Source organism: Hipposideros armiger, unplaced genomic scaffold, assembly GCF_001890085.2.
Source record: "Hipposideros armiger isolate ML-2016 unplaced genomic scaffold, ASM189008v1 scaffold_13, whole genome shotgun sequence".
Lineage (NCBI taxonomy): Eukaryota > Metazoa > Chordata > Mammalia > Chiroptera > Hipposideridae > Hipposideros > Hipposideros armiger.
In genome coordinates, this window is record NW_017731363.1 from 3,029,566 (window position 1) to 3,054,009 (window position 24,444).

General features: G+C 38.9%; 2 protein-coding genes across 9 annotated transcripts in view; both read left to right on the forward strand.

Moving 5' to 3' along the window:
- Positions 1-6,216, forward strand: part of NHS (NHS actin remodeling regulator) — a 353,602-nt gene extending 347,386 nt beyond the window's left edge. For all 4 annotated transcript variants that reach the window (XM_019666690.1, XM_019666701.1, XM_019666721.1 and 1 more), the window contains one exon: positions 2,068-6,216. In XM_019666690.1, coding sequence (XP_019522235.1) covers positions 2,068-2,686 — 619 coding nt within the window. In that variant the 3' untranslated portion in view covers positions 2,687-6,216. The remainder of the gene's footprint in view (positions 1-2,067) is intronic.
- A 986-nt stretch (positions 6,217-7,202) lies between these two features.
- On the forward strand, positions 7,203-23,672 carry SCML1 (Scm polycomb group protein like 1). 5 transcript variants are annotated; one of them, XM_019665781.1, is made up of 8 exons: positions 7,203-7,492; positions 12,121-12,265; positions 13,461-13,544; positions 14,275-14,352; positions 17,625-17,729; positions 18,132-18,666; positions 20,156-20,292; positions 21,871-23,672. In XM_019665781.1, exons 2-8 carry the CDS (start codon positions 12,236-12,238, stop codon positions 21,991-21,993), a joined length of 1,092 nt encoding a protein of 363 aa, XP_019521326.1. In that variant the 5' UTR covers positions 7,203-7,492; positions 12,121-12,235; the 3' UTR covers positions 21,994-23,672. The 5 variants fall into 5 exon arrangements, with proteins under 5 accessions (XP_019521326.1, XP_019521360.1, XP_019521371.1 ...); XM_019665815.1 differs by having other exon boundaries at positions 20,156-20,297; positions 21,871-21,992; XM_019665792.1 differs by having other exon boundaries at positions 7,234-7,294.
- Positions 23,673-24,444: the final 772 nt, after the last annotated feature.

The following is a 24,444-nucleotide window of genomic DNA, read 5'->3' on the forward strand; positions in this document are numbered from 1 at the left end:
TCTTTTCTCCTCACTTCCTAAAACTTAAATTTCAATGATAACACTGGCTTTTTCTAAAGTGAATGCTCCGTATCCCACAAATAGGGGATGTCCTCTGGGCTGCTTTTCCAAGACAGTGTTATGTCCATGCTGCCCATTCACATTCTCTCATCTGCCCCCTGCATTTTTGTGGTTAATGCCCATATTTGCAAGAATACTCCTTGCAACCTGTGACAGATGAACAGAGCACGGACTAGCTCTTGGAAACCAAATCCATATCAGGCTGAGCTGTCCAATCAAGATGTGCCTATTCCTTTGATAATTATGACTATCTTCTGCTACTAGGCCTTGAGGACCTATATGGGACTCCCAAGGCACAAAACTTGGGGACTGTCTTTTCTAGCTCGTGAAGTTATATTTTTGAAGCAAGTTCTTTGCTAGCAGCTTACCATTGTTTTCCCCAGAATTCTACTTTTTAAGGGAACTTGTGTTTTCTCTAGATGTGGTTCTCTCATAATGAAGCAGCATTGCTCTTCAACAACATTTTTAAAAGAGCCTATCAGAAATGCCCTTTCTATATACCCTAGCAGGCACACGTCTCCATTCACAGAGTGAAGAATTATAAGTTTATTTTTCTTTGCCCCTGTGTGTAGTCCAAGCTCCGATTATATTCCTCTCGCCCCACTTTATCTTCAACCTTAGGACAAGTTACTAAAACGCTGTGTACGTTGAAGAGTCCAGTTTTTACCCCAAAGAACCAAATGCTAGTGCCTGGAATAGTGGACAGAACATAAGTAGTGGAGTCAGAAAGAACTGGAATTGAATCCCAATGCTGCCACTTCCTATCCAGTCTTGAGTCAGTTAAAACCTCTGTACCTATTTCCCTTACTGGAAATGGGGATCCCTGTAGTTCACATATTCAGTTTTGATAATAAAATAACAGTTTCATGCCTGGAATATGGTACATGCTTAAAGCAAATGTTAGTTTGAAACTCCTACCCTATTGGAGTGCTGGACACTGGCATACACAAGATAACAGAACAGCCACAAAGGATTCGGTGAACACAAATCAGGCTGGTCTCCAATTGCAAAGCTGACATTTGGTCTACCCTATGGATTTTTAGGTTGGTGAAAGAGCATGTTGCCAATACTTATCAGTGAACTGAATCAGGCTGCACATTCACTGAATTTATGCCAGTTTACTTTATCAAGAGAAAGAATAGGATGGGTGCCTAGGTTTGGTAGACTTACTGAGTTTTGTAATCATAGATTTGCATTTGTGTAGGATCGATCGATCAATTGATCGAGCTATCTATCATCTATCTATCTATCTGTAGCACTGTGACAAGAATGATTTTGTTTTCTTGAGAACTTACAGTGTACAGAGCTTTAAGAGCTCCAGAGGTAGTCTAGGTTTTCAGCTGCTCACAGAAAGTTGGCTTACTGATTAACGCACTGTTGATGTCCCTAGGCAGCTATGGACAATGGTATTTGCAACTAACAATGGATTGACTTATTTAAAAGTCATGTAAGAAATTTTTTATGTGGAGGAATTTAAAAATCAGACAGAACAGTATAATGCACCACACACACACACACACACACACACACACACACACATATCCATCACCCAATCCTGTCAACCATCAATCCATGGCTAATCCTGTCCCCTCCACACCTCCATCTACTTTTCTCTTCTGGTATTGATTGGAAGCTAACCCCAGACATCAGAGCATTTTGTCTGTATCACAGAGACAGATTAATAAGAGAAAGCCACACTTCCTATACTCTAACTGGGAGTCAGATAGCAGTATTTTCTTATACTAAAACATCCCAGTAAGTCCTCCTCTAGAACCTTTAGCCTCCACATTAGTCATTATTTGAAATGGTCATCTCTAGAACCTAATTTATGTCCACTGGTTATCGGAGAAGGAATGTACCTCACTCCTCATCGCCATGGCCCTAACTCTTCCTACCCGATCAGACAGGGTACACCAAAATGCTCTTTAAGGTGATGTGTGAATGTGACTTCATACTTTTAGTTTCATAAAAATGTATCTGGACTGAGATTCTTCCTTTTCTTAAAAGGTCCAAGAGAAAAGTACTTGGAAGAAAAGATTCTGGGGACATGTCTGTTCGAAGCAAATTGAGAGCTGCCCTTGGCAGCGGCAGCAGCAGCAGCAGCAGCAGCAGCGCTGGTTCTGTCACTTCACCAAACAGTGTGACCACCCCAAATAGCCACAGGTCTCCTGGCCTCATCTACCGAAATGCCAAAAAGTCCAATACATCAAATGAAGAGTTTAAACTGTTACTCCTCAAGAAAGGCAGTCGCTCGGATTCCAGTTACCGCATGTCTGCTACTGAGATCCTGAAGAGTCCCATCCTGCCCAAACCTCCTGGGGAGCTCACAGCTGAGTCCCCACAAAGCACCCATGAGGCCCATCAGGGAGCACCTGGGGCAGAGGCATTGTCCCCACTCTCTCCATGCTCCCCACGAGTTAATGCAGAAGGATTTTCCTCAAAGAACTTCGCCACCTCAGCATCGGCAAGGGTTGGACGTTCCCGGGCCCCCCCTGCCGCCAGCAGCAGCCGCTACAGTGTCCGCTGCAGGCTGTACAACGCGCCCATGCAAGCCATCTCTGAGGGCGAGACAGAAAATTCTGATGGGAGCCCGCACGACGACCGATCCTCCCAGAGCTCAACATAGGTGGCCTGTGCCAGGCTGGCTGTCCAAGGCCAAAATCCTTAGTCGCTTGAGGATGGAGGAACAGAAGAGAAGACTAAGAAGAAGTCACCACATCACGGGGACCATCATATATTACCAGTGAATTCCTAAATATGTGCTGGGGAGACGAAAGGTGGTTTGGTCTTTCTTGATTATTTTCCATGTTTTTAAGTAGCTGCACTGTCTTTCATATTTTTCTTTAGCTTAGTTTGATTTATCCAATCGCATTCCTTTTGATAAAATACAATTCGAAAATGTCTGCTTTTCATGAAACCTAGAGAAAAGTTTTCCCAGAGCTGCCTATTCAGAAAACAAAATCCTCACTGTCATAATTCTTAAAAAGATGAAATTACTCGGGAGGTTTGGTATTTTTTTACATTAAAATGAACTAAAGCAAAATTTAGAAGAAATGACTACACACATGTAAATACCATATTTTTGATAAAAATGTGTAAATAGATTTATCAATGACGAGTGGACATGTGGCCAATTATCTACTACACACCAACAGTTTATAGAACACAACAGATAAAGTGTAATAGTTGTATTCTGTGAATACCATTTTCATATCGAATACCATATTTAAATGTCCACCAATATGCTTTTTGAGTGATAAACCTCAAATATGAATTTTAAACTGGTAAAATAAGGGAAATCTTGAGGTCATGTATTGAAATGTGATTAATTTAAAATAATGAATTCAGACCTAACCATTTTTGTAACAAATTGCAGCACCAAACAAGCTAGTAACAGTAATCACATGGCTATAGTTTGCCATGTGCTAATTTGGACAGAGTGAAAAGCATGCTTTGATTTTTTTTTTTGTAATCAATAAGAGAAATCATCATTCTCAACACAAAGCCCTGAACAACAGCATTTGACAGTGTCCTTTGAACTTTAATTTTTCAATGGATTGCTTTAAAGAAAAGGAGTAGGGAAAAGAGTTCATTTTTGGTTATGTTGTATATTAGGCTACTGGGGACATAAACAGTCATAATCTAATGACTATAATCTTTAAACTCCTTAAACAGTCTAGCAATTAGCTCCAAGTTATTTAACTAACAAAAATAAAACATAAGCATGCCACAGAGCTGTTGATTCATCAGTAAATACCTACAGTGAGTTTTCGGAAGCTTTCTCTGTGCTGATGAGGTTCATGCTACCTAAAAATGAACAGAAATGACACTGTGAACAATGTAGTTGGGAAATAAGTATGTGTGTATATGCATTATTTATATTCACTGTTAAACTGGGAATGGGGAACAGCTCTGGTTCACAAATGCTACATACAACTAAGTTTTTGTCTGATTTTATTATATCTGCTTGATGGCAAAAGGGGAGGGGATGTGGGTGGGAAAGGAAATGTCAGGGCAAGTGCTCTGATAAAATGAAGGCAGGGAAACAAGCTGAATTACTTGAAATTACTTGAATTTTCTTGTCTTAAAACTGAAAAAAAATGTTGTTACAAGTTGAAATCTGCAAATAGTTTTTACACCTCTGATTTTAACATGAACTGATGCTAATATTTGAAATGATATGTCAGAAATATAAGCAGTTATGTACTTAGAATATGTTTTGAATGGGAGAAGGTAGAAAGTAGAGAGAACAAAGAAGGGATATGGCCTATAAAAGAACAAACTGTGATTAGAATGATACAACATAACAGAGTTACCAAGAAATTGATATGCAGCTGGCTTTAAGCTTATGCAAGTGGTATTTGGAAAAGTAGGATGTGTGAAAGGAGGTTTGTGGTTTTGGTTTAATTCATGTAATATGAAGGAGAAAGCCTGGTCTAAGAAGATGCTGTCTTTCAACAAAAACTCTTTCTAAGGTGTTACAGATTGAGAATTAGAGAATCTGACTGCCGTTGAGTTTTTTGTTTGTCTGGGAAGAAAAAAAACATGTCTGGATTCTACTACTTGTTTTCACTATCAAATTGTGTTTCTTAATTTCTTGTCATCCTTGTATGTAAAATGGGTGCTGGGGGTGGCGGGGTAGAGGAGGAAGTGTGTGTGTGTGTGTGTGAGTGTGTGTGTGTGTGTGTGTGTGTGTGCGCGCGCGCGCGCGAGCACTTGTGCTGGGATAGATAAGCTACCTGGTAAAGGGTACATTTGAATATATTTACAAGGTGTTATACTTTTTATTAAAAGAAAAATGTTTGGGGATTTTAAAAAATGGACCATCATTTCTTATTGGAACCCATTAGTTAAGAAAACCAGCATGATTTGACACCACATGAGAACACGAATAACTTTATCTCATGCTTTGAAAAGTACACTTGGCAAAATTTTAAAAATAAAGTTTTTAGATAAATGCATAAGAAACAGTCATTTCCAGTCACAGTAGGTGATCTTTTGTAATTTTCATAAAAGCAGTTCGTTTGCAGTATGGGTTTTTGTGTAGTTAGGGGTTTTTTAAGCATAAAGAAAGGTATGTGGGCTTTAAAAGTGATTCTAAATCTTGAAAACACATTAATTGGCTTTAATAAATATGTCACCTTTTCATTATTGACATTAAGTAATGGTACCATATATATTTTAAAATACATATTGACTTGAATTGTGAGGCAATAAGATACCTTCTGTATGTAATGATCACGGAACTAACCCTTATAATATAGTTTTACTTATTTTGTTTACTCTAAAAATCTATAAGCAGAGTTTCTCTATTTTATATTTCATAGATTAAAAAAAATCCCAAATAAAGATGGATTTTAAATTCACTGTGGAAAAGAGTGTATTGAGCAACAAACTGAGTTTAAAAAGCAAGGAATTCCTTAGTAATCTGGAATATTCTATATGGCTTTATTATATAGCATATAAGACCAAGATTTAGAGTACTGTCTTCAACATCACTGCTGTCTTTAAGCAGGGTGCACACATTAGGTATTGCAAAAAACATCAATCCAAACTTTTCTTCTGTTGTTTGCACTGATGCTAATTTTTTGTTCTTTTATGTTTCTACATGTCTATGTTGTGTGGGGAAAACTTTTTCCTTACTTTTTAATTTTTTATTATTTTTATTTTTATTTTTTTTGGCTAAGTAGAGGACATGGACTAGTTATAGCAAACAAAACACACTGTTTGCTCTTGCCAAAGGTCAGTGAGTGAGTACATTTGCTGCAGTGGTGGCTCATTAAAGAACTAGATCATGACAAAGATTTAAAACTATGAAGAACGTTACAGTGTAACTATTTTGGTACTAGAACCAGTTCATGCTGGCCGAAAAGACAATGGTTTGTGGACTTGCATCCATTTTGTATTTTTGTAATATCTGTAAATATGAACTTTTTAAATTGCAAAAATGGTTTCTTTTGTAAGATGTTTTCAACGTTTACATTCAATTCAAGCCTTTGTATATTTTAGAGCTGTGCAACACTTTAAGTCTTGTATTTATTTTTAGTAAAAATGGTGACAGTTTCATTGTGAACCCCTCTCAAAAAAATGTACCAGAAAAGTTTGATTACCTAGAAGTGTGTATAGAAACTGCAAATAAACGTGACTGCAATTAAACAACTGATTTCTCTCTTCACTGTTATATAATTGCATTATTGGGGTTTCACAAACACAAGTGTTTTATTGGAAACTGGACATAAAGGAGGGGAACTGTTATGGCAAAAGTATGAGCAAAGTAATAATAAAAATGGTAATAAATACTGTCTCAATAATGGGCTCTAATCTAGTTTTGTATTTGAGAGGAGAAAGAACACATATCCAATGTCCAGTATACTTTCCTTGTAGCTCCTCTCCAGGCCAGGAAAAGATTTTTGGCTTTACTTTGAAATACTCACCTTTGTTTCTGATAAGTACTCAGACTGTGCCTCCTTCCCAAAATGGACAGCCTTGATATATGTAAGGCAATATGCTACTGAAGAATCTCATGCACTCTTTATTACATAGCAAATTCACGTGCCAGATACTGTTCGTATCAAGTGCTTTGCTTACGCTAACCCCCCACATTGTGCCCATTTTACAGATGGGGAAACTGAAGCACAGAGACGCTATTTGACTTGCCCAAAGCCATAGAGCTGAGTGTTGGGGCTGGGGTTCAAACCCAGCAAATCTGGCTCCAGGGTCTGTCTCCACCCTGAGATAACAACTTTTTAAAATAAAACTTGGTTTGTGCCAAACCAAGATTGCCAACGTCGATTGCTAAGGCCCCGCCCATCCGCCCCTGAAAATTCCAACACTGACGCGTGCATCTAGGATCCAGTCCGTGGTGTGTCTTTAGAAGGAGGAGGAGCAGAATTACATTTAAAAAAAAAAAGCTTCAAATAACCAACCAGTGACAGTGGGGAGGCCGGGAGCCGCCTCCAGGAGCCCTCAGCTCCGCGGAAACTGTCGCGCTCAGACTCTTCTGCGCAGCACTGGAGGCTCACGCCTACGGTTTAGCGCTGGGTTCCAATCCCACCAACGTCTGCAAACGAATACCTGGGAGGCCCGCACAGCAGCAGCGCAGTGGGAAGCAAAGCCCCTCCCCTTGGCTGTCTCCCTAGCTACGTCCTGCTCCGCGAGGACTGCGCATGCGCCCTGGGATTGGCGGGTAACCGGCCGCTCCTCAGAACCTGCGCATCGCGGATGGTGGTCACTGGTGCGTGCGTTGGGCCTTAGCTTGCGCGAGGGTCGCGGCCGGAGCGTCACGTGGTCGGCCTCGACTTCCGGTGGGAAGACCGTTAAAAACCTCGAGCCGTCTAACGGTTTTAACCGTCGCCGCTCGAGGAGACGGGCCAGCGCTAGCCGGTTCCAGCGCCCTCCGGAGCCTGATGTGGCAAGATCGGTCCCAGGAAAGGTTTATCTAGCGGCATTTGCCTCCCCGCCTTGAACTTTATGGCCTTCGGTGTGGGCGGGCAGCAGTTAAGGAGCGATTTGGCTTTAATCGCTGGGGAACGCCGGGGTGGGGTGGGGGGGACGAGAATTTGCCTTGAGGGAAGAGAAAGAATTTGCTTTTCTGGAAGAACAAGTCGATACTTAAATTTCTGTAGCGCTGCAGTGGGGTGATTCGGGGTGGTTTGAAGTGGTTTCCACCGGTTTCCACCGCCTCTCGCGGGATGCCAGCGCGTGTGAGCTTTTGAGATTTGGCCACTTGTTGAGTAGTTGGTGCGACTTTTGGGGACGAGTTGATCTTTTTTTCTTCCTTTCTCTTCCTTGGCTGAGGTGGTTGGAGGTCGAGGAACGACCAAAACTCTCAGACTATATATAATTTTGAGTTTAAATAATTGAAAACTAGCGAGTTGATTCATTATTACATCTTTTGATATTAAGACATTGATTTTGAGGCTTTGATGATAACCGCGTTTGATCGAAGACGAATTGTACAGCCTCGCTGTTATGAGGAGAAACAAAATACAGATGTAGGTTGAGCACGGTCGTTTGATAACTTCGTCTGTTGGGGATCGCTTCCCTCCCTCCCTAACCCGGCTCTCCCCGAATTCGGATTGCTCTAGGATTTTCAACTGGTTTAATGTTTACGAGTTGTGATTTTTACAAGCAACTTTTCTGTACGATGTTTTATAAAGAAAGGCATGGTTCGATTCAGTGTGCTGGGCGATGGGATACAGTTTGGGCGGCGTTATCTCCCATCTGTCCCATTTTGTAGTCCCTAAAGTTTTATACGGACAGTAGAAGGGCTTCTTTTGAGAGTCCTGATAGGAGATTTAGAAAGTGACCGTTCAGTGTATTGACACACAGTTTTGTTTTAAAAAATTTTTTTGCGGTGGTCTGTGTGTGTAATCTGCCTGGTTTTGCTGTGTATTCCTTGCAGTTTGTTTTCAGGTGAAACGCCGCCGTTTTCGTCCCTCACCTTTGCGGTAGGTTGAGGGCAAATGAATGCCTGGTGCCTTGGGAGCAGAATCTTCAAATGAGTTTTGAAAAATGTTTTTGAAATGTCTCAAATGCCTAAAAGATGTCTTAAAAAGCAGATGGTTTTTTGTTCTTAGGTTATCAAGAGCTTAGATTTTCTGTGGTAAAATATGAATGAGCTTCATATTAAGTAAACTAATTTTGCAGGATTTTGAATTTAACGAATTACATTAATTTTGCATAATCTAGTCATGGTTGGGCTCTAAGACAGTGTTGCAGAAACTTTATCTTGTGGGAAGAAGCGAAAGGCAAATAAAGTTGACACTGTGCCTGCTATCAACCAGATACGATGTTGAGTGCTTAATTATGTCATTTGGTCTTCACAGCGTTGTGAAGTAGATATTATTCCAAGTTTACGGGTTAAGAAATTGAGGCACAGAGAAATTAAATACCTCCCTAAAGCAAAATAGCAAATTTTGCAATTTGGCCTTGGATTCAAGTATTTCTTTTTTTTTTTTTAATTGGGGAATTGGAACAGCGCTGGGAAATTGGGGGAAGGGGAACAGACAAGTTGCTGTCGTTTTGTTCTTCAGTCTAGTTGTGGAGGACGTTGCTTCACTGGCCCAAGTTGGCACCATCATTGCGCTCTTCCCGGGCGAGGCAGATCAGTCGCCAGCTTCTGGACGGCCGCTCACGGAGGCTGCTGGCTACACACGGTAGCCCATGGCAACCCACTGCAACAGGGGCTGCAGCCTAGCCGTTGCCAGTGACTCACGGCAGCCCAGCTCCAGGTCGAGCTGTTGTTCAGCATCTTAGCTGTAGAGGGCAGTGTCACTGGCCCTCATGTGGGATCCGAACCGGGGCCCCCTGGTGTCCCAAGCCCGCTCTTAACCAATGCTGCACTCGGCCGGCCCTCAAGTATTTCTTAAAGCTCAGTTCTTTGCACTATGACCTGATACTTCAAATTTACTTACAAGAAATAGTTGCTATATGTGCAGTGTACAGGTGCAAGTGAATGAAAATTACATGATATGACCCTGAGGTTTCGTTGTACATTTGCTCCATGATAAATAGTTCTATTAGGAGGATGTTGTGAATATCAAAATAATAAAATAATAATAGCCAACATTGGGTACCCTTGCTATGCCAGTCATTGTTCTCAGCACTTGACATATATTAATTCATTTAATGCTTATGACTCTATGAAGCTGGTACTAGTATCCCCATTTTACAGATTTTTCTAAAGGACAGCGAAGTTAGGTAAGTTGTCCAAAGTCACCCAGCTAGTAAGTTGAAGACCTGGGACCCAAACCCGGGTTATTCTGGCCCCAAGCCTAAGTAAGGTCTTAGTGACATTTAAAGTTGCCTCACATATAACTAGCCAATGTGTGACAGTTGCCTTAAAAGCATTAAAGTGTGAATGTTCTGGTACTTGGGAACGCAGTGTCACTTCCAGATGGGGTGACACATAGCACCTTTGCTTTGTGGAGATGGAACTTGAATTAAGCCTTGAAGTTGAATAGGTTCTCCCAGGTGGAGAAACGGCAGGGTATTGTGGGCAGAGGGTATGAAAGGAGTGAGAGGTTCAAAGAGTGCAAGATCGTTGTCGATTTGTGAATGGGCCAGAGAGGTAGAAATGTCAGGAGTCCAGTGGTAGACTCAATGCTTGCTACTTCTGTGTCTAGCTACAGCTAAGTTTTAGCAGCATTGTAATTGACCCAGTAGGGAATTGTCTGATTGTAAGAGTCTAGCAGCGATTGGCAAACTTTGTCTATAAAAGGCAGGTAGTCAATATTTTAGGTGACCTGTGGTAAGAAGTGACCTATGAGAGGTGTGGAGGCGTCTAACTGTGTAGAGACCTTGTAGGCCTTAATACAATAGAAGTGTGGGTCTTATTTTGTTATTGTTATAGAAGGGATTCCATGTGATTTTAATAATGAAGTAAGGCACCTGGACGCTGGATCCAAGCTGTACCGCCTAACTAGCTATGAGACCTGGGTAAATTATTTAAACTTTCTTTGCCTCAGATTTCTCTTAAGGAAAATAGAGATAATAATAGAGCCTGTCCTGTGCATTGTCAGGAATACTAAATGAGTTAACACACATCAAGTGCTTAGAACATTGCCTGGCAGAGTAAGCAGTAAAATCTCTTAATAGTATCTGTACCTTGTGGTATATTCCAAATTTTCTATAGTGAAACTATACTTAATGAAAAATTATATATATATATATATATATATATAACAAAATTTTTAGAAATACAGTGAGAGTATAAGAAATACTATTAGAGTTGGGAAACTTTAATTCACTGTTCTCATTCTGTGAGAGTTCAGCAGAGGTACAAGATTGCTCTGTAGTGTTCTTTGTAGGAGTAAAACTTTAAAAGTGACCTGAATATCTATGAATTGGGACTGGTTAAATGAATCATGGCCTATCTGCATGGTAGGAAACTAAGAAGTTGTTAAAGTGACTGCAGTCTATCTAAAGGTATTGCTTTGGAAAGACTTCTGCCACCATCGATTACTTTTGCCTGTTTTTGAGCTTCAGATCAATTGAATCATACACTATATTCTCTTTTGTGTCTGGCCTTTACTCAACGTTACTGTGGTGAGATTCATCCTCTTGTGGAGCAGTAGTTGGTTTATTCTTATTGCTGTGTAGCCTTACTTTGTAAGAAAATACCAGAGTTTATTGCTCATAGTTTGTATTAGTCTTATGATCAGAAAAAATACATATAGTTTAAAAGAGTAAAATTTTGTTGAATTACAGCTTAAATTGGAGGTGTTTTATAACTTGAATTTTTTCCACAGTATTAGCCTGCATTTATCTAACTTGAGAGTTAATTTTCCTTCTATTCAGACTGTTGTGACAGCCCTGGCTCAGGATGGATAAAGGGAATTAGCACTCTCATTAATACACCCTTTCCAGTACTATGATGCCAGGGTTCAAATCCCTACAAGATATAATATGATCGCATTGCATTACGTGTATTTTTCTAGTTGCAGAGTTTAAATGACTCAGAACCATAACTCACATAATTCTAGAAGATGTTTTGGCTTATATTTCACATACATTTTTTTTAGGTTTAATATAAAATTTAACTGCGGAATCAATCATAATCTTAGAGCTGAAATGACTGTAGAGATAATCTCAACCAGTTTTCACCTGGCAGATGAGGATGTGTGTCTTGAGTGGTTTGCCCAGCCCACTCCATGGCAGGTGCCCAAGCTGGAACAGACTCCTGATTCCCTAAGTAAAAAAAGCCTTTTTGAGGTTCCTTATAAGAAGCAGAAGCAGTTAGGAATCCTGTTCTCTTGTCTCCAGCATTTACCCTGTAACTTGTAAATTGTGAAGCATTCACTTCACAATTTGAAGATGTGTTTGAACTTGATTCGTATTCCTAGGTGTGGGCAATGTAGCCCTTCAGTTTTTAAAGGTTTATTCTAAATCACAAATGGAAAATTGCTTGTTCTGTCAATCTAAAATTCAACCAGGACTCCCAATTCAATTTGAGTTGGCATTGTGAGAACATAACCACAAGATATAATATGCTAAGTTTATTACGGTAGTGTGTAAAGTAACTTTTTATAGTAACTTTTTTATGTGTTGGCTTTTCAGGAATAGAAGTTTTACCTCCTAGGTGACCAAACAGTTTCACAAGTAAACCGTCCAGCAAGTTTAAAAATAATTAGACCCAACTCAGAGGACGTGGAATTGCTCCTGTTGAACAAAGATGTTTAGCGGCTCTAGTGATGTTGATGTGGTTTGTATTTTCAAATTGAAAATCTGTCCTTGTTCTTTTCATTGTACCGTATTTCTTTTCTAAATTGAATTTAATTTCACACAATGAAATTCAGAGATCGTAAGTGTACATACAGTTCATGAGTTTTGACAGTGATCTGTAAAGTCCCTATGTACATTCATGTACAAATTTTTTTGTGAACAGATACTAACATTTCTTTTGGGTAAATATTCAGGAGTTGAATTGTTAAGTCACAGGGTTCTTTGTAATTTTAACTTTATAAGACTCCACCAAACAGTTTTTCAAAGTGGTTGTGGTCTTGTACATTTCTGTCACATTCTGCTATGTGTCTTGATCCCTGAAGTTGAATAAAAATATAGATGATTAAGCTATATATAATTTGGCTTAACGGAAAACATATCTCTTTACTTACATAAGGGTATGGATATTAATGCCACCTAAATGGTGTAGGCAATTCTCTTAACTTCTATCAGCCGTAACATATTTCATCTTTGATGATAATGTTAACTGCCAACCAAGAGTCATTTTTTTCCTGACATAATTATGTAAAAGCACTTGGAAAAGCGGAAGGCACTATACAAGGGTAACATGGTATATTTTTATAAGTACTGATCAGTAGCAAAAGACTTACCCAAAATAAGATGGAACTGCTAAGTCTTTTGAAACAGACATACATAGCTTCTAAGTATGTTTATTTTAAAATTATTTATATAGTTCATAATTCTTAGAATAAAGGTATTAAATGAAATTGAATGGTTATTTACTGTCTTTATTTATACCCTGTGTTATTACAAAAAATGTTTTAAGGTGATTTAGAGATTTATGAAGAAATAGATACTTAATGTTTCCTATTTTGTCCACAGAGTGGCACTGTTGGATTGTTTAAAAATCAAGTCATGTAACATGGTTCTTTGGGGTTAGAAATACTTGCTTTAATAGTAGTTCTGGTGTCAGATTACTAGAAAAACCAGTCTTTCTACCCTGAGGTAAACAAGAAGTTAAGCTCTATGGAAATGATGTCTTAATTGTAGTTGGGTTAATGAGAAAACAGTTTTCTTGTATTGATAGTATTTACAATGGACAAAGGTCTTTTGATATCACAAATAGGCTTTTGGAGCTCCTTGAAAGTTAAATTGAAGTCCTATCTTTTAGTTCCTGCAGCTTTCCTTTTAATTTATTAATAAATCTTCCTTAGATAAGAACTCGAATATCGGCTGGTGATGATGATAACACTTCTCTTTATGCATATGAACCAAATACAGCAGCTCATGCCCATAATGTAAGGAATGTTAATTTCTATTTGCCAAATGTAGTAACACTTAACCATTTTAACCCTACCAGACCTGAGGCCCTGAACCTAACTGTCCCCTATACCTGGGCTCCTGAGCATTAAAGAGAAAAAACCAATATGATATAGAAAAATGTTAGTTACATGCAAACAAGTGGTTAGAATAAGATGGAACTTGGAGACATTGTAGAAAATAGGTCTACCTTTCATCCAGCGCCATATAGCGGCAGATTCGGAAATTACCGAAAAATCGGTACAGCGGTCTGGTAGGGTTTAAAGAAAAAGATTTATATTCTTCACGTACTATAGAGTGCCTCTAAACCACACTCAAGAAAATATTATTCTCTCCTGAATTTGTTTGCTTCCTTTCACTACACAATGAGCATTCAACCATTTTACTTCTCTCTTTTTCTTATCTAGTAGGCAATTCAGAGTAGTGCTTACTCATTTTCAGTACAAAACTCCAAACATAGGTCCTTCTGATAGAATAAATTGTTTCCTTACTCCCTCATTTAATTAGTATTAATCATTTCCATTCTCATAGTAATGTGAGTTTTACTGTTATTCCATCTCTGCTTTAGACTAAGACTTTTGAAACTCTTTGAAAAGTTGTTGAAAAATAAAAACAATTTAAATAAATACAAAGTGGTTTTTTTCTCCTACTGTTCAGTTTGGCTTTTATAGAAATAAAGCATTAATTATTTAACTTTTAAAATCTTAGCCTGGAAGTAATCTGTCTGACATACCCGGTACCCAAGAGCAACAAAAAGTAGTTCTGGAAGTCCTGAATCATTGCCAGGTACAAAATTTCTGTCTCTCAAATGTAGTTTTCTAAAATACTAAGCTGAAATTCCCTTTATCTCATATAAAGAGGAAGTATACAATTAACTGAAATTTGCTGTATTAAATTTTTTATGATTATCACCCCATTGTGATAGTTTTTAACAATTTCTAGTTGAAGAGCATATCCAGGTGAAAATTTTATAATAGCAATATGTAGATTTTATAGCTTATTTTGAAAAGCCCTTAACTGATCAAACGTAGTTATGTCTCTTTCATCTAGATTGCTCAATATTGAATTCATTTTCCCTACAAAATCTTTAAAGGATATTGGCTGATTTGGATGAAATTTAGTTTGTGCCTAAATGCATTTCAGGATATCTCAATTGAAACAAAATGACAGCCTACCACTGTTTTTACAAGAGTAAATCTTACATAGTTTTGAGGGAATCTTATAAAAATTAGCATGTTGGTGGAGATTGATAGAAGTATGTAATTATCGAAGATTTAGTGAGCTGCATACCCTTGAGGTAATGAAAGTTCATTTTTTAGAAAGTGTTTCTGAACGTATCAAGTGTCTTGAATAAAATGAGCTAACATACTTTGAAAAGTAAAGAATATTTATGTGAGTCTTTATCATTGTTATCACTGAGAGCAGAAGTGGAATGCTTAAAGGGAACATACCGAGTCTTCTGGGGGAAGGATGTACAGAGGGGTGGGCCATAGAGGGGGAGAGAGGAGGTTCTGATTTTGAACAGGGCTATTCCTGGCCTACCTTCCATACGAGGTGTGACAGTTAAGTTCATGAACTTGCCACTGTGTGCTTACACTGGCAGCGCTGTACAAACAGCTCGGTAAAGTTTTATAAACTTGGTATATCTGTGTCTCACAGCTGTGTTCCTGTTGACGTGTGGTGGTGTCTTGCTGAGTGGTATTCATTATTGTTGTTCTGTGTTTTTGTGTGCTGTCGCAAGAATGTCTGAGCTTCATTTAGAGCAATGAACAAACATTACATTTCTTGTTAAACTTGGCAAGAATGGAAGTGAAATCAGGGACATGTTAGTTAGTCCACGTTTATGGGGATAATGCCATGAAGAAAATGGCAGTGTACAAATGGACTAAACATTTTTCTGAGGGGTGAGAATATGTCACTGATGAAGAAAGGTCAGGGCTGCCAGTAATGAGCAGAACAGATGAAAACATGGCAAAAATTCATCAAATTATGCGTCAAAAGCATCAGCTGACTGAGAAGCATAGCAGACCAAGTAAACATCGATAGAGAAACAGGAAAATCTTAACTGAAAATCTTTGGCCTGAGAAAGTTGTGCGCAAAAATGGTCCCGAAGGAGCTCACTGATGAACAAAAGTGAAGGAGAGTCGAAGTTTGCCAAGACCTTTTGGAGAGGCAAGACGATGTTTTGGGCCGTGTTATCACTCGTGATGAAACATGGGCATACCAATATGATCCTGAAACGAAGCCTCAAAGTGCATAATGGAAGTCAGCCAATTTTCCAAGACCAAAAAAGTTTCGTCAGTACAGATCAAGAGTCAAAACGATGTTGCTAACCTTTTTTTAATATCAGAGGGATTAATCATTATGAATTTGTACCAACTGGACAAACAGTTAACCATGTTTACTGTTGGGAAGTGCTGAAAAGGCTGCATGAAAAAGTTAGATGACCTGAACTCTTCACCAACAATTCATGGTTCTTATATCACGACAATGCGCCGGTTCACACTGCACTGCCTATGAGGGAATTTTTAGCCAGTAAACAAATAACTGTATGGGAACACCTTCCCTACTCACCTGATCTGGCTCCCAATGACTTCTTTCTTTACCCAAAGATAAAGAAAATATTGAAAGGAAGACATGTTGATGCCATTCAGGACATCAAGGGTAATAGGACGACAGCTCTGATGGCCACTCCAGAAAAAGAGTTCCAAAATTGCTTTGAAGGGTGGACTAGGCGCCGGCATTAGTGCATAGCTTCCCAAGGGGAGTACTTCGAAGGTGACCATAGTGATATTCAGCAATGAGGTATGTAGCTCTTTCTCTAGGATGAGCTCAGGAACTTAATTGTCTGACCTCGTATAGCACCCATTTAGTCCTCAAGAGAACTCTGAGAGAGATTTTCATCCCAGTTCTGTACATGGAGAAATTGAAGCACAGAGAAGTAAAGTAACTTGACCAAGGTCACAGAGCCAGTAAGTGGCAGAATTGTTGTATTTAAGCCCAAGTGTGTTCTCCTAGAGCCTGCACTATTTACCTCAGCCCTGTAGGCCAGTGGGTCTCATACTTAATGGTGCATCAGAATCAGCTGGAGGGCTTGTAAAAACAAAGCTCGCTGCCTCCACTCTCAGAGTTCCCAATTCATTAGGGCTGGGGTGGGAGATTTTGCATTTCCACCAAGCTAGTAGGTCATGGTGATGCTGCTGGTCCACGGCCCACACTTTGAGAACCACTGCTCCGGGCTTGTGATCACTTTCTCTGTTGAAATTGTCTCTTTACTTGTCTCTCTCTCCAGCTAAAATGGGAGTTTGTTAGGACAGGAGCTGGTTTTTTTCCCCCCTCGATGTCCACATTTCCAGCATCTAGCAACGTAGTTCTGACCGGTGATAGGACCTCAATAGATGTTTATTGGAACGAATGAATGAATGAATGAATGAATGAGGAACTGGTCCTGGCTTCTTATTTAAGTGTATTTTTTGTTCAACTGAAATTTTTGGGTATTTCAAGAATTCTCAGGTTTTATCAGTCACATACCTGATTGACATATAGGGGATGTGTACTCAAAGGTTTTATGAAGTTAATTGTTGATTATGATTTTAAAATACTTTGAAGCCAAAGGTCGCATCTGTTACATTTGGCTCACTGTTCTTTCAGTGGAACGCTCACTGCATATTTGTTCATGCCGTCATCATATGGAAGGAGGCTCTTTAGCCTTTTAGCGAATTTGAAAATTTCTTTCTTAAATAGTACCCTCCTTGATGTAAAATGACTCCCGTCATAAATGTGATGGGTTCTAGGAATTGTGGTACATTTATTTTTCCAGAATTAAAGCTTCTTAAAATGTGTGCATGACATGGTATAGTCACAAAGGAGGCTGGGGCTCCATGTGTCAGCCAGCTGGGCTCTATGTCACCAACAATCAGATACCGAGTGAGAAACAAGAAATTTCTGACGGCTTGAGAACTTTTCTTTGTTCCTAGCAGTTAAAATTTGGCTTATTAGTATTTTCTTATATGTCACTGTTCTTTTGAAATAGAAACTGCTAATTTGTATTATTATAGGCCATCCGAGATGCTATTAAAAAGCTGGATAAGAAGGTTGGTGTCATTAATGGAAAGGTTACAAAAATTCACCGTATTCGTGTGAAATCATTGTGGCAAAGTCACGTAAGTGTTATAAAAATATTTTCACAAGTATAATAAACCTCTGGTTTCTGAAGATGCTTGTCAGTTAGAAGTGAGAGAGAACTAATAACTGAGATTGCAAGGCTGATCTATATTTAGTGTAGCAGCAGATGGGAAACTAAACCTCTTTGGGAAGAATGGTGAAGTTTAGTTTTGAGAAATGTATCAACAATGGGTATTTTTAATGTTTGTAACCATAATGTATAAAATGCAATTAAAATGTAGGGTCGAAGAGGAATAAAAATCATATAATCAAAATAGACCATTAATATTTAATAATAGAAAGCAGTGTTGCATGGAAAATAAATATTAATGTATTTACTGTTTATTTCCTTTTTTGCTCACTCACAGTTGGTTTATTATACTGGGTTTGTGTCATTTCAGAAGCCACTTGGATTTGCATACAGAAAGTATAGTTACCTGCTTTCTAGAAAGACCAAATTGCAGAAACCAAAGAAGAGTCTTTCTCCCCTTATGTCGTCACCTGAAAATAAAAGTTATAGTCCAACCGTACCAGTAGAAAGGCGAGACAATGATTCCTATAACACTGTGGGATCACCTTACCAGTCAGAGGATTCCCTGGGACGGGATCAGGAAGCATTATATGCGAATCAGGATCTGAGCCTCAGCCAGAGTTCCTCGAGCCATAACTCCTTCTCACAATCCTATCGGCCATATTACACTTCTGATAATCCAGCTCAGGACTACCCTTCCATGCCCAACTATTCCAGTGCAGGGCCTCAAGGCACCAACAGGATCGTCTCATCTCCCCAAGCTTCCACAGCAGTGTCTACAGACATATTGGCCCAAGACAGACCCAGTGCCATGTGCAACCCTGAAATGATAACTTACCCACCTTTACTGGAAAATAAGAGCCTCAACTATAGTACTTCATCTGTCTGCATCCCGGCTGGCTACCGTGAGTATGAAACACATTACTACAAGTAGCACTATTTAACCGATATTGCTCAGTGTCCTTGGTGCAAGACAGTTAAAGCTGTTTGTTGCCTATTTTAGGGCTGATTTGGGTGATATTCATAATGATGACTAACATTTATTGTTAGTTTCTGTTATGCAACAGACACTGTGCTAATTAACTAAACATGCCTCTTCTCCACTAATACTCATAATAATCTCATTGTGAGTTTTTAACCTTTGTTTTTCTTAGCCCTTTCCCTGGGTAAATACGCAAAATGTCCCTAAAGTACCCAGAGCTCAGATGATACAGAAGGTATACCTATGTCTAATTGATGCAAAAAAAGATCAAAATTGTATTGACGGTCCTTGGTTAGAGACACAAATCTTCTTAGCGAATTACAAAACTCACTTCTGTTATCACACACTCAGTTTAGGGAGTCAAGTGCTCTGGTGGAGTAAATGTATACTTGTCCAGACACAAAGCAGTTTCAGCACAACTTAGTGAACAGCACAGCTAAAGCTTTCTGAAGTGTGAAACTACATTGTTTCATGTCTCAGGTACTTAGTTTTTCAACATATAAACCTTGAGCCAGAATATCTTATTACTGTGCAATTCAACTTGAAAGAGGCATTGAATATAATGTTGATGTTACTTCCAACCTAACTAAGCAGGAAATACCTTGTTTTCTTCAAAATTCAGATGAACATTTAAGCTTTGAGAGACAGGAATTTAAGGAGTAAGGCAGGGCCGGCCGAGTGGCTCAGTTGGTTAAGAGCTCTGAGCAACAGCGGTTCGATGCCTGGCCCGAGCTGAGCTGCCACTGAGCTGCCAACAGGTGGCAGGATGGCTCAGCTAAAAAAAAATTTTAAAAAAAATACAGAGTAAGGCAATGCTGCAAATGTCCCTATTGAATACATGGGAGAGATTCGGTAAAAGAACTAATTTGGTTCTCAAAGATAACGGGGTTACTGAAATTCATTGATTCAAGTGAATAAATGTAAGCAGTTGTTAAGCTAAATTTGGGACATCTCCATTGTATTTGGCTAGTAAAATAAACCTACTGTAGACAGACCAAAAGGAGAGAGAGAAATTCATTGAAATACTTAAAGAGAGTAATAGGTTAGCTTAGATTAACCTAATTTAACCCAAGCAACAAATCTTTTGCTGTATTGGCCTGTAGCCAAAGAGACCTCAGATTGCTCAGTCTGTTTTATGATCTTCGAAGCTTTAAGGTAACTTCTGAGGCTGCTTTTGTTGTTCAGGAAGTTCAGATGGGGTGCTCGTGGGTAGCCATCATGTCATCTTTATCTAGGCTTTTGCTGGAATTTAAGCTTGGAGTCCTGGGTCCTTGCCAGGATATTTAACAGACGGTTCCAGAAATGAAACCATTACTCCCTACTTAACATCTCTTCTTTCAGGATAATGATCAGGTCAAGTTTAATTTGTCTTTCCTCCCCCCACCACCACATTGACGCTGCAACTACACTAGGTGGAATTGACCTGGGTATGCTAAAACAAAGCTGTTCTGGTGATCCGTCAACCTGGTCCGTAGAAGAAGTGATCCTGTTTCTGAAATGTATGGATCCTCACATATTCACCTACCTCGCTGACCTCTTCAGGAAACATGTAATGTATCTTTTGATCCAGTTTTCCTGCCATAATGCCTTTGAATGACCTCTGTACAGGCCCTTCAGTTGCATGCTGATTAGTGTGGATGGTGGGGGAACCCTATCAATTGATTTTTTCCATGTGTGAGAAAGGTTACTTTGCCCAAGTTAAATCCTTAAATGGTAGGGCCGGCCAAGTGGCTCAGTTGGTTAAGAGCTCGCTCAAGAGTTTGAGCTCTGAGCAACAGCGGTTCGAGTCCAGCCCGAGCTGAGCAGCCGCTGAGCTGCCAACAGGTAGCAGGATGGCTCAGCTAAAAAAAAAAAATCCTTAAATGGTAGAGGCTGCATCTGTGTTTTAAATGAGTCCCCCAAAATACTAGTTCTCAAGAGAAGATGATTTAGCATGACCATTCTTAGATGTCTTCTCCTTTGTAAGAACAGCTACTAAGGTCCTCCTCCCCACCTGCTCCCTGCTCAGCCCCAGGACTGAGAGTAGGAGGGTGACCACAAGCTGTAACAGGGTGTCCTCCTTTAGCAACTGATTGCATTTGGCTCAGTTCTGTTAACCCTCTGTGATTATTGACAATTTGGGACGCAGATACCCTCATGCTATTTACAAAGTGATGTCATGGACTAAGTTGTTATAAGTTCTAATTTCAAGTTTTACTTAGCATTAAAAGTATAGAAGGTGCCTGACAAAGGCAGTATTTATGGGATTTCAGGTCTTTTCAGACAGTGATATATGATTCAGTACAGTTTTATTTTTAAACCACATCTTGTGAGAATCAAATAATATGCTTCAGCAGCATCAGTTGGTCAGTTACTGTATAAAGAATGTAAGGAGAATGCCTTGTATCTATCAAGTCATATTTTTATAGTTTTTCCTAATGAATAAAATTAGTGGTGACATATCTGATATACACCCTTTACAATATGGTAAGAAGAAAATTATTAATCAGTTTTGGCATCTAATTAGCTTCAGAGAACTAACTTTCAACATCAAAACAACACTGTATAGCACATTTACAGTTTGCATTGATTCCGACATACTCATATTCCCAGCCTTTCTAAGAAAGTGAACCATCTGAAATTCATTTCCACCATTCATAGTTTTTTTTGTTTTTTGTTTTTTGTTTTAAGCTGAGCCATCCTGCCACCTGTTGGCAGCTCAGCGGCAGCTCAGCTCAGGCCAGACTCGAACCGCTGTTGCTCAGAGCTCAAACCTTTGAGCGAGCTCTTAACCAACTGAGCCACTCAGCCAGCCCCATTCATAGTTTTTACTGTTTTTGTCATAGCTATGCAGTATTTTATTCAATACAGTATTTAAAATTAGGTAGTTTGACAGTTAGGACACGTTTAAGATATTAGGTTAAATTTCCTTGTTCTTAAAATTTGAAGTAAATTTACAAATGATCAAATGATGTTTCACTGTACAAATTATATCTTTAATAGTTTTCATCAAACAAATGCCTGTTCAGAGAATATACATCTGGAATGAGCTGCCCTTTAATTGGTCTTACATGTTCTTGTATATAAAGAAATGATCATTCTGATAAAATACGAAAGCATTATTAATTACTGTAATTTCTTTCTGTAGGATATTGATGGGAAAGCTCTGCTACTACTCAATAGTGACACGATGACAAAGTACTTGGGGCTTAAGCTAGGGACAACTGTGAAGTTGTGCCACTACATCGAAACGCTTAAAGGAGGAAAATAACCATTAAAAAAAATTTGTATAGATTTAGATTGGACTTAATTCTAGGAAGACCAATGCCATCTTGGTGTAAAATCATTTTTCTTTCCTTAGACGTTTTCGTTGTGTAGAAGGTTCCTCTAAAAAATACGTTATATCCAGAATTGTAGAACTACAGTCCAGTCCAGTCTACTTCTTTAGAAACCATGTAACATGTTAGTATTACCATATTCACATTGGCAGTTTGTTCTCTAGGTTTTTTTTATTATTTTATCGTACAGTTGACAAATATAGTTCATGTAGGAAACAGAAAAACACCTTTGATTTCAGTTAACGTTTATATATAAAACCAAAACAGCTAAATCTAAAGGGGAAAGATCAGGGATTGACAAGTTCTCTAATGAATAATCCATGAGAAGCTTTCCTTAGAAGAGAATTTCAAGATGCAACTGTAGATGCTGTCTCTTTCTCAGATAGTGTGTATCTGTTACTGCAGTGTTCGTTTCGTGTTCTACCGGTTTCCAGAAGCGGAATGGCCATATAAGTTATTTTCCTTTTGTTATTATTTCTCTGTTGTATTCGTTCCTATTTAAAGAAAAAAAAGCAAGCTTACAGACTTTCATAAAGTATTCTTAGCAGTTTTTCAAAATTATAGATAGAATGGTCATTTTATTCAATAGATATACTACAAGGGTTATATGGGTGTGGCATCTGATTATATATTCTTTTCCACTAAATACCTTTTATTTTAAAACTTCTAATATTTTAATATTAAAGATTTAATATTTTGCCTAAGCTCAGATGTTTAACTCACATCTCTTTATGAGGATACCTATGTCCAAATTTTTAAAAGGTTTTTATTGTCTGTGTGTATTTCTCATATGGACACTGTTTCATATATTATTCTATATCTAAATCTTTTCTTTTTGAATTTAAAATGTTACTTTGCACTTCTACAGAGGTAAAGATTAAAAGTCTAGGTATAGTGAGATGTTTTTACGCTATAAAAAATACGCACATCACTACGTCTCAGCTCATTCTTCAGGGTTTCCATACCGGGAAGTTCTCTGTCTTGTGCAATATTTCTAGTTAATTTGCTTTCTGAGCCATTTATCCTGCTAAACTTCAGAGGGTACATTCTGATTTGTTTGGGACTTTATTTTGAAAATTAGAACTTTCAGGGCCAACCGAGTGGCTCAGTTGGTTGGTTCCCCAATTGCCCACTGAAATCTTTTTTAAAAAAATTAGAACTTTTAAGCAAAACATGTTCACTATTTGTTATTTATTACATTGTTATATTGTATAAAAGTTGTTGTAATGTTTACAAGCTATGAGAACTGGTGCTAAGTGTATTAGCCATTTGTTCTAAGTGCCAGTAAAATGTTCATCAGGGGCCAGAATGTACATTTTCTTTTTCGAAAACCAAGTGTCCTTTATAAACACATACAACTGTTTACTGAGCATATGTGATCTGTAGAGTGGTTTTCTATATAATATTTATTGCTTTTTGTGTTATAAAGCAAGATTCTAATTTGCACTTTTATTTTATTTTTTTATTTTTTCTTCTTGTAGAATAATTTGTACTTTCAATCTTCTCTCAAATTGTTTGTGTGAAGATGCTGTGCCCAGTTGAACAGTCCTCAGGTGTTTGTATAAATACGATGTTTTACGGTTGTCAGATTTTAAAATATAATAAAGTTAAATAACTGCAACAATTAGTGTCAAAGCTTCAGATTTCATTTTGCTTGCTTTCACCGCATTATTGAAAAAGAAGCACTCTAGAAAGTTGGTGGTTTTATATGTCCAAATACTTGAGTTTTAACACGTAACCTCATTCTGTAGGTAAATAGATTCCTAGGAGCAAAGGACTGATCTCTTGAAAGGGCCTTAAACGAGACCCCAGGGGAACAGTATGAAGTTAAATCAATGAGCTTTATCTGTGCTCAAAACCTTTGTTACTTGCAATGTTACTGATGCAGCGAGCATGCTAGAAAATGCCAGTGCCCCCAGATATTGTCCTGCCTGAGTTCATGCATCTGACTGGCAATTCTGGCTACTTTCCCCGCTGGGGACCAGAAGTTAAACCATCTCTGTCTTCAGCTCTCCCAGCTCACATGGTGGAAAGGTCTTAGACCAGCAGTCCTCAACCTATGGGTCGCGACCCCTTTGGGGGTTGAACAACCCTTGCACAGGGGTCGCCGGGTACTCGTATGTGGGCGTAGCTGCATGTGGGCCTGGAGACGGATAGAGGAGCGGTGTCTTGGTTCCTAAGACCATCGAAAATATGTGTTTTCCGATGGTCTTTGGCGACCCCTGTGAAAGGTTGAGAACCTCTGCCTTAGAGGCTCAGGGTCGTGCTTGAATCTCCTTTGGGACCTGACCCCTCAGCCCATCCGCCCGGGAGCTGCTGCTCCGTGCCTGGGAACCCAGAAACTTCCTGCTGTTGCTTCTCAGCAGTGTGTCCTGTAGTTCCTG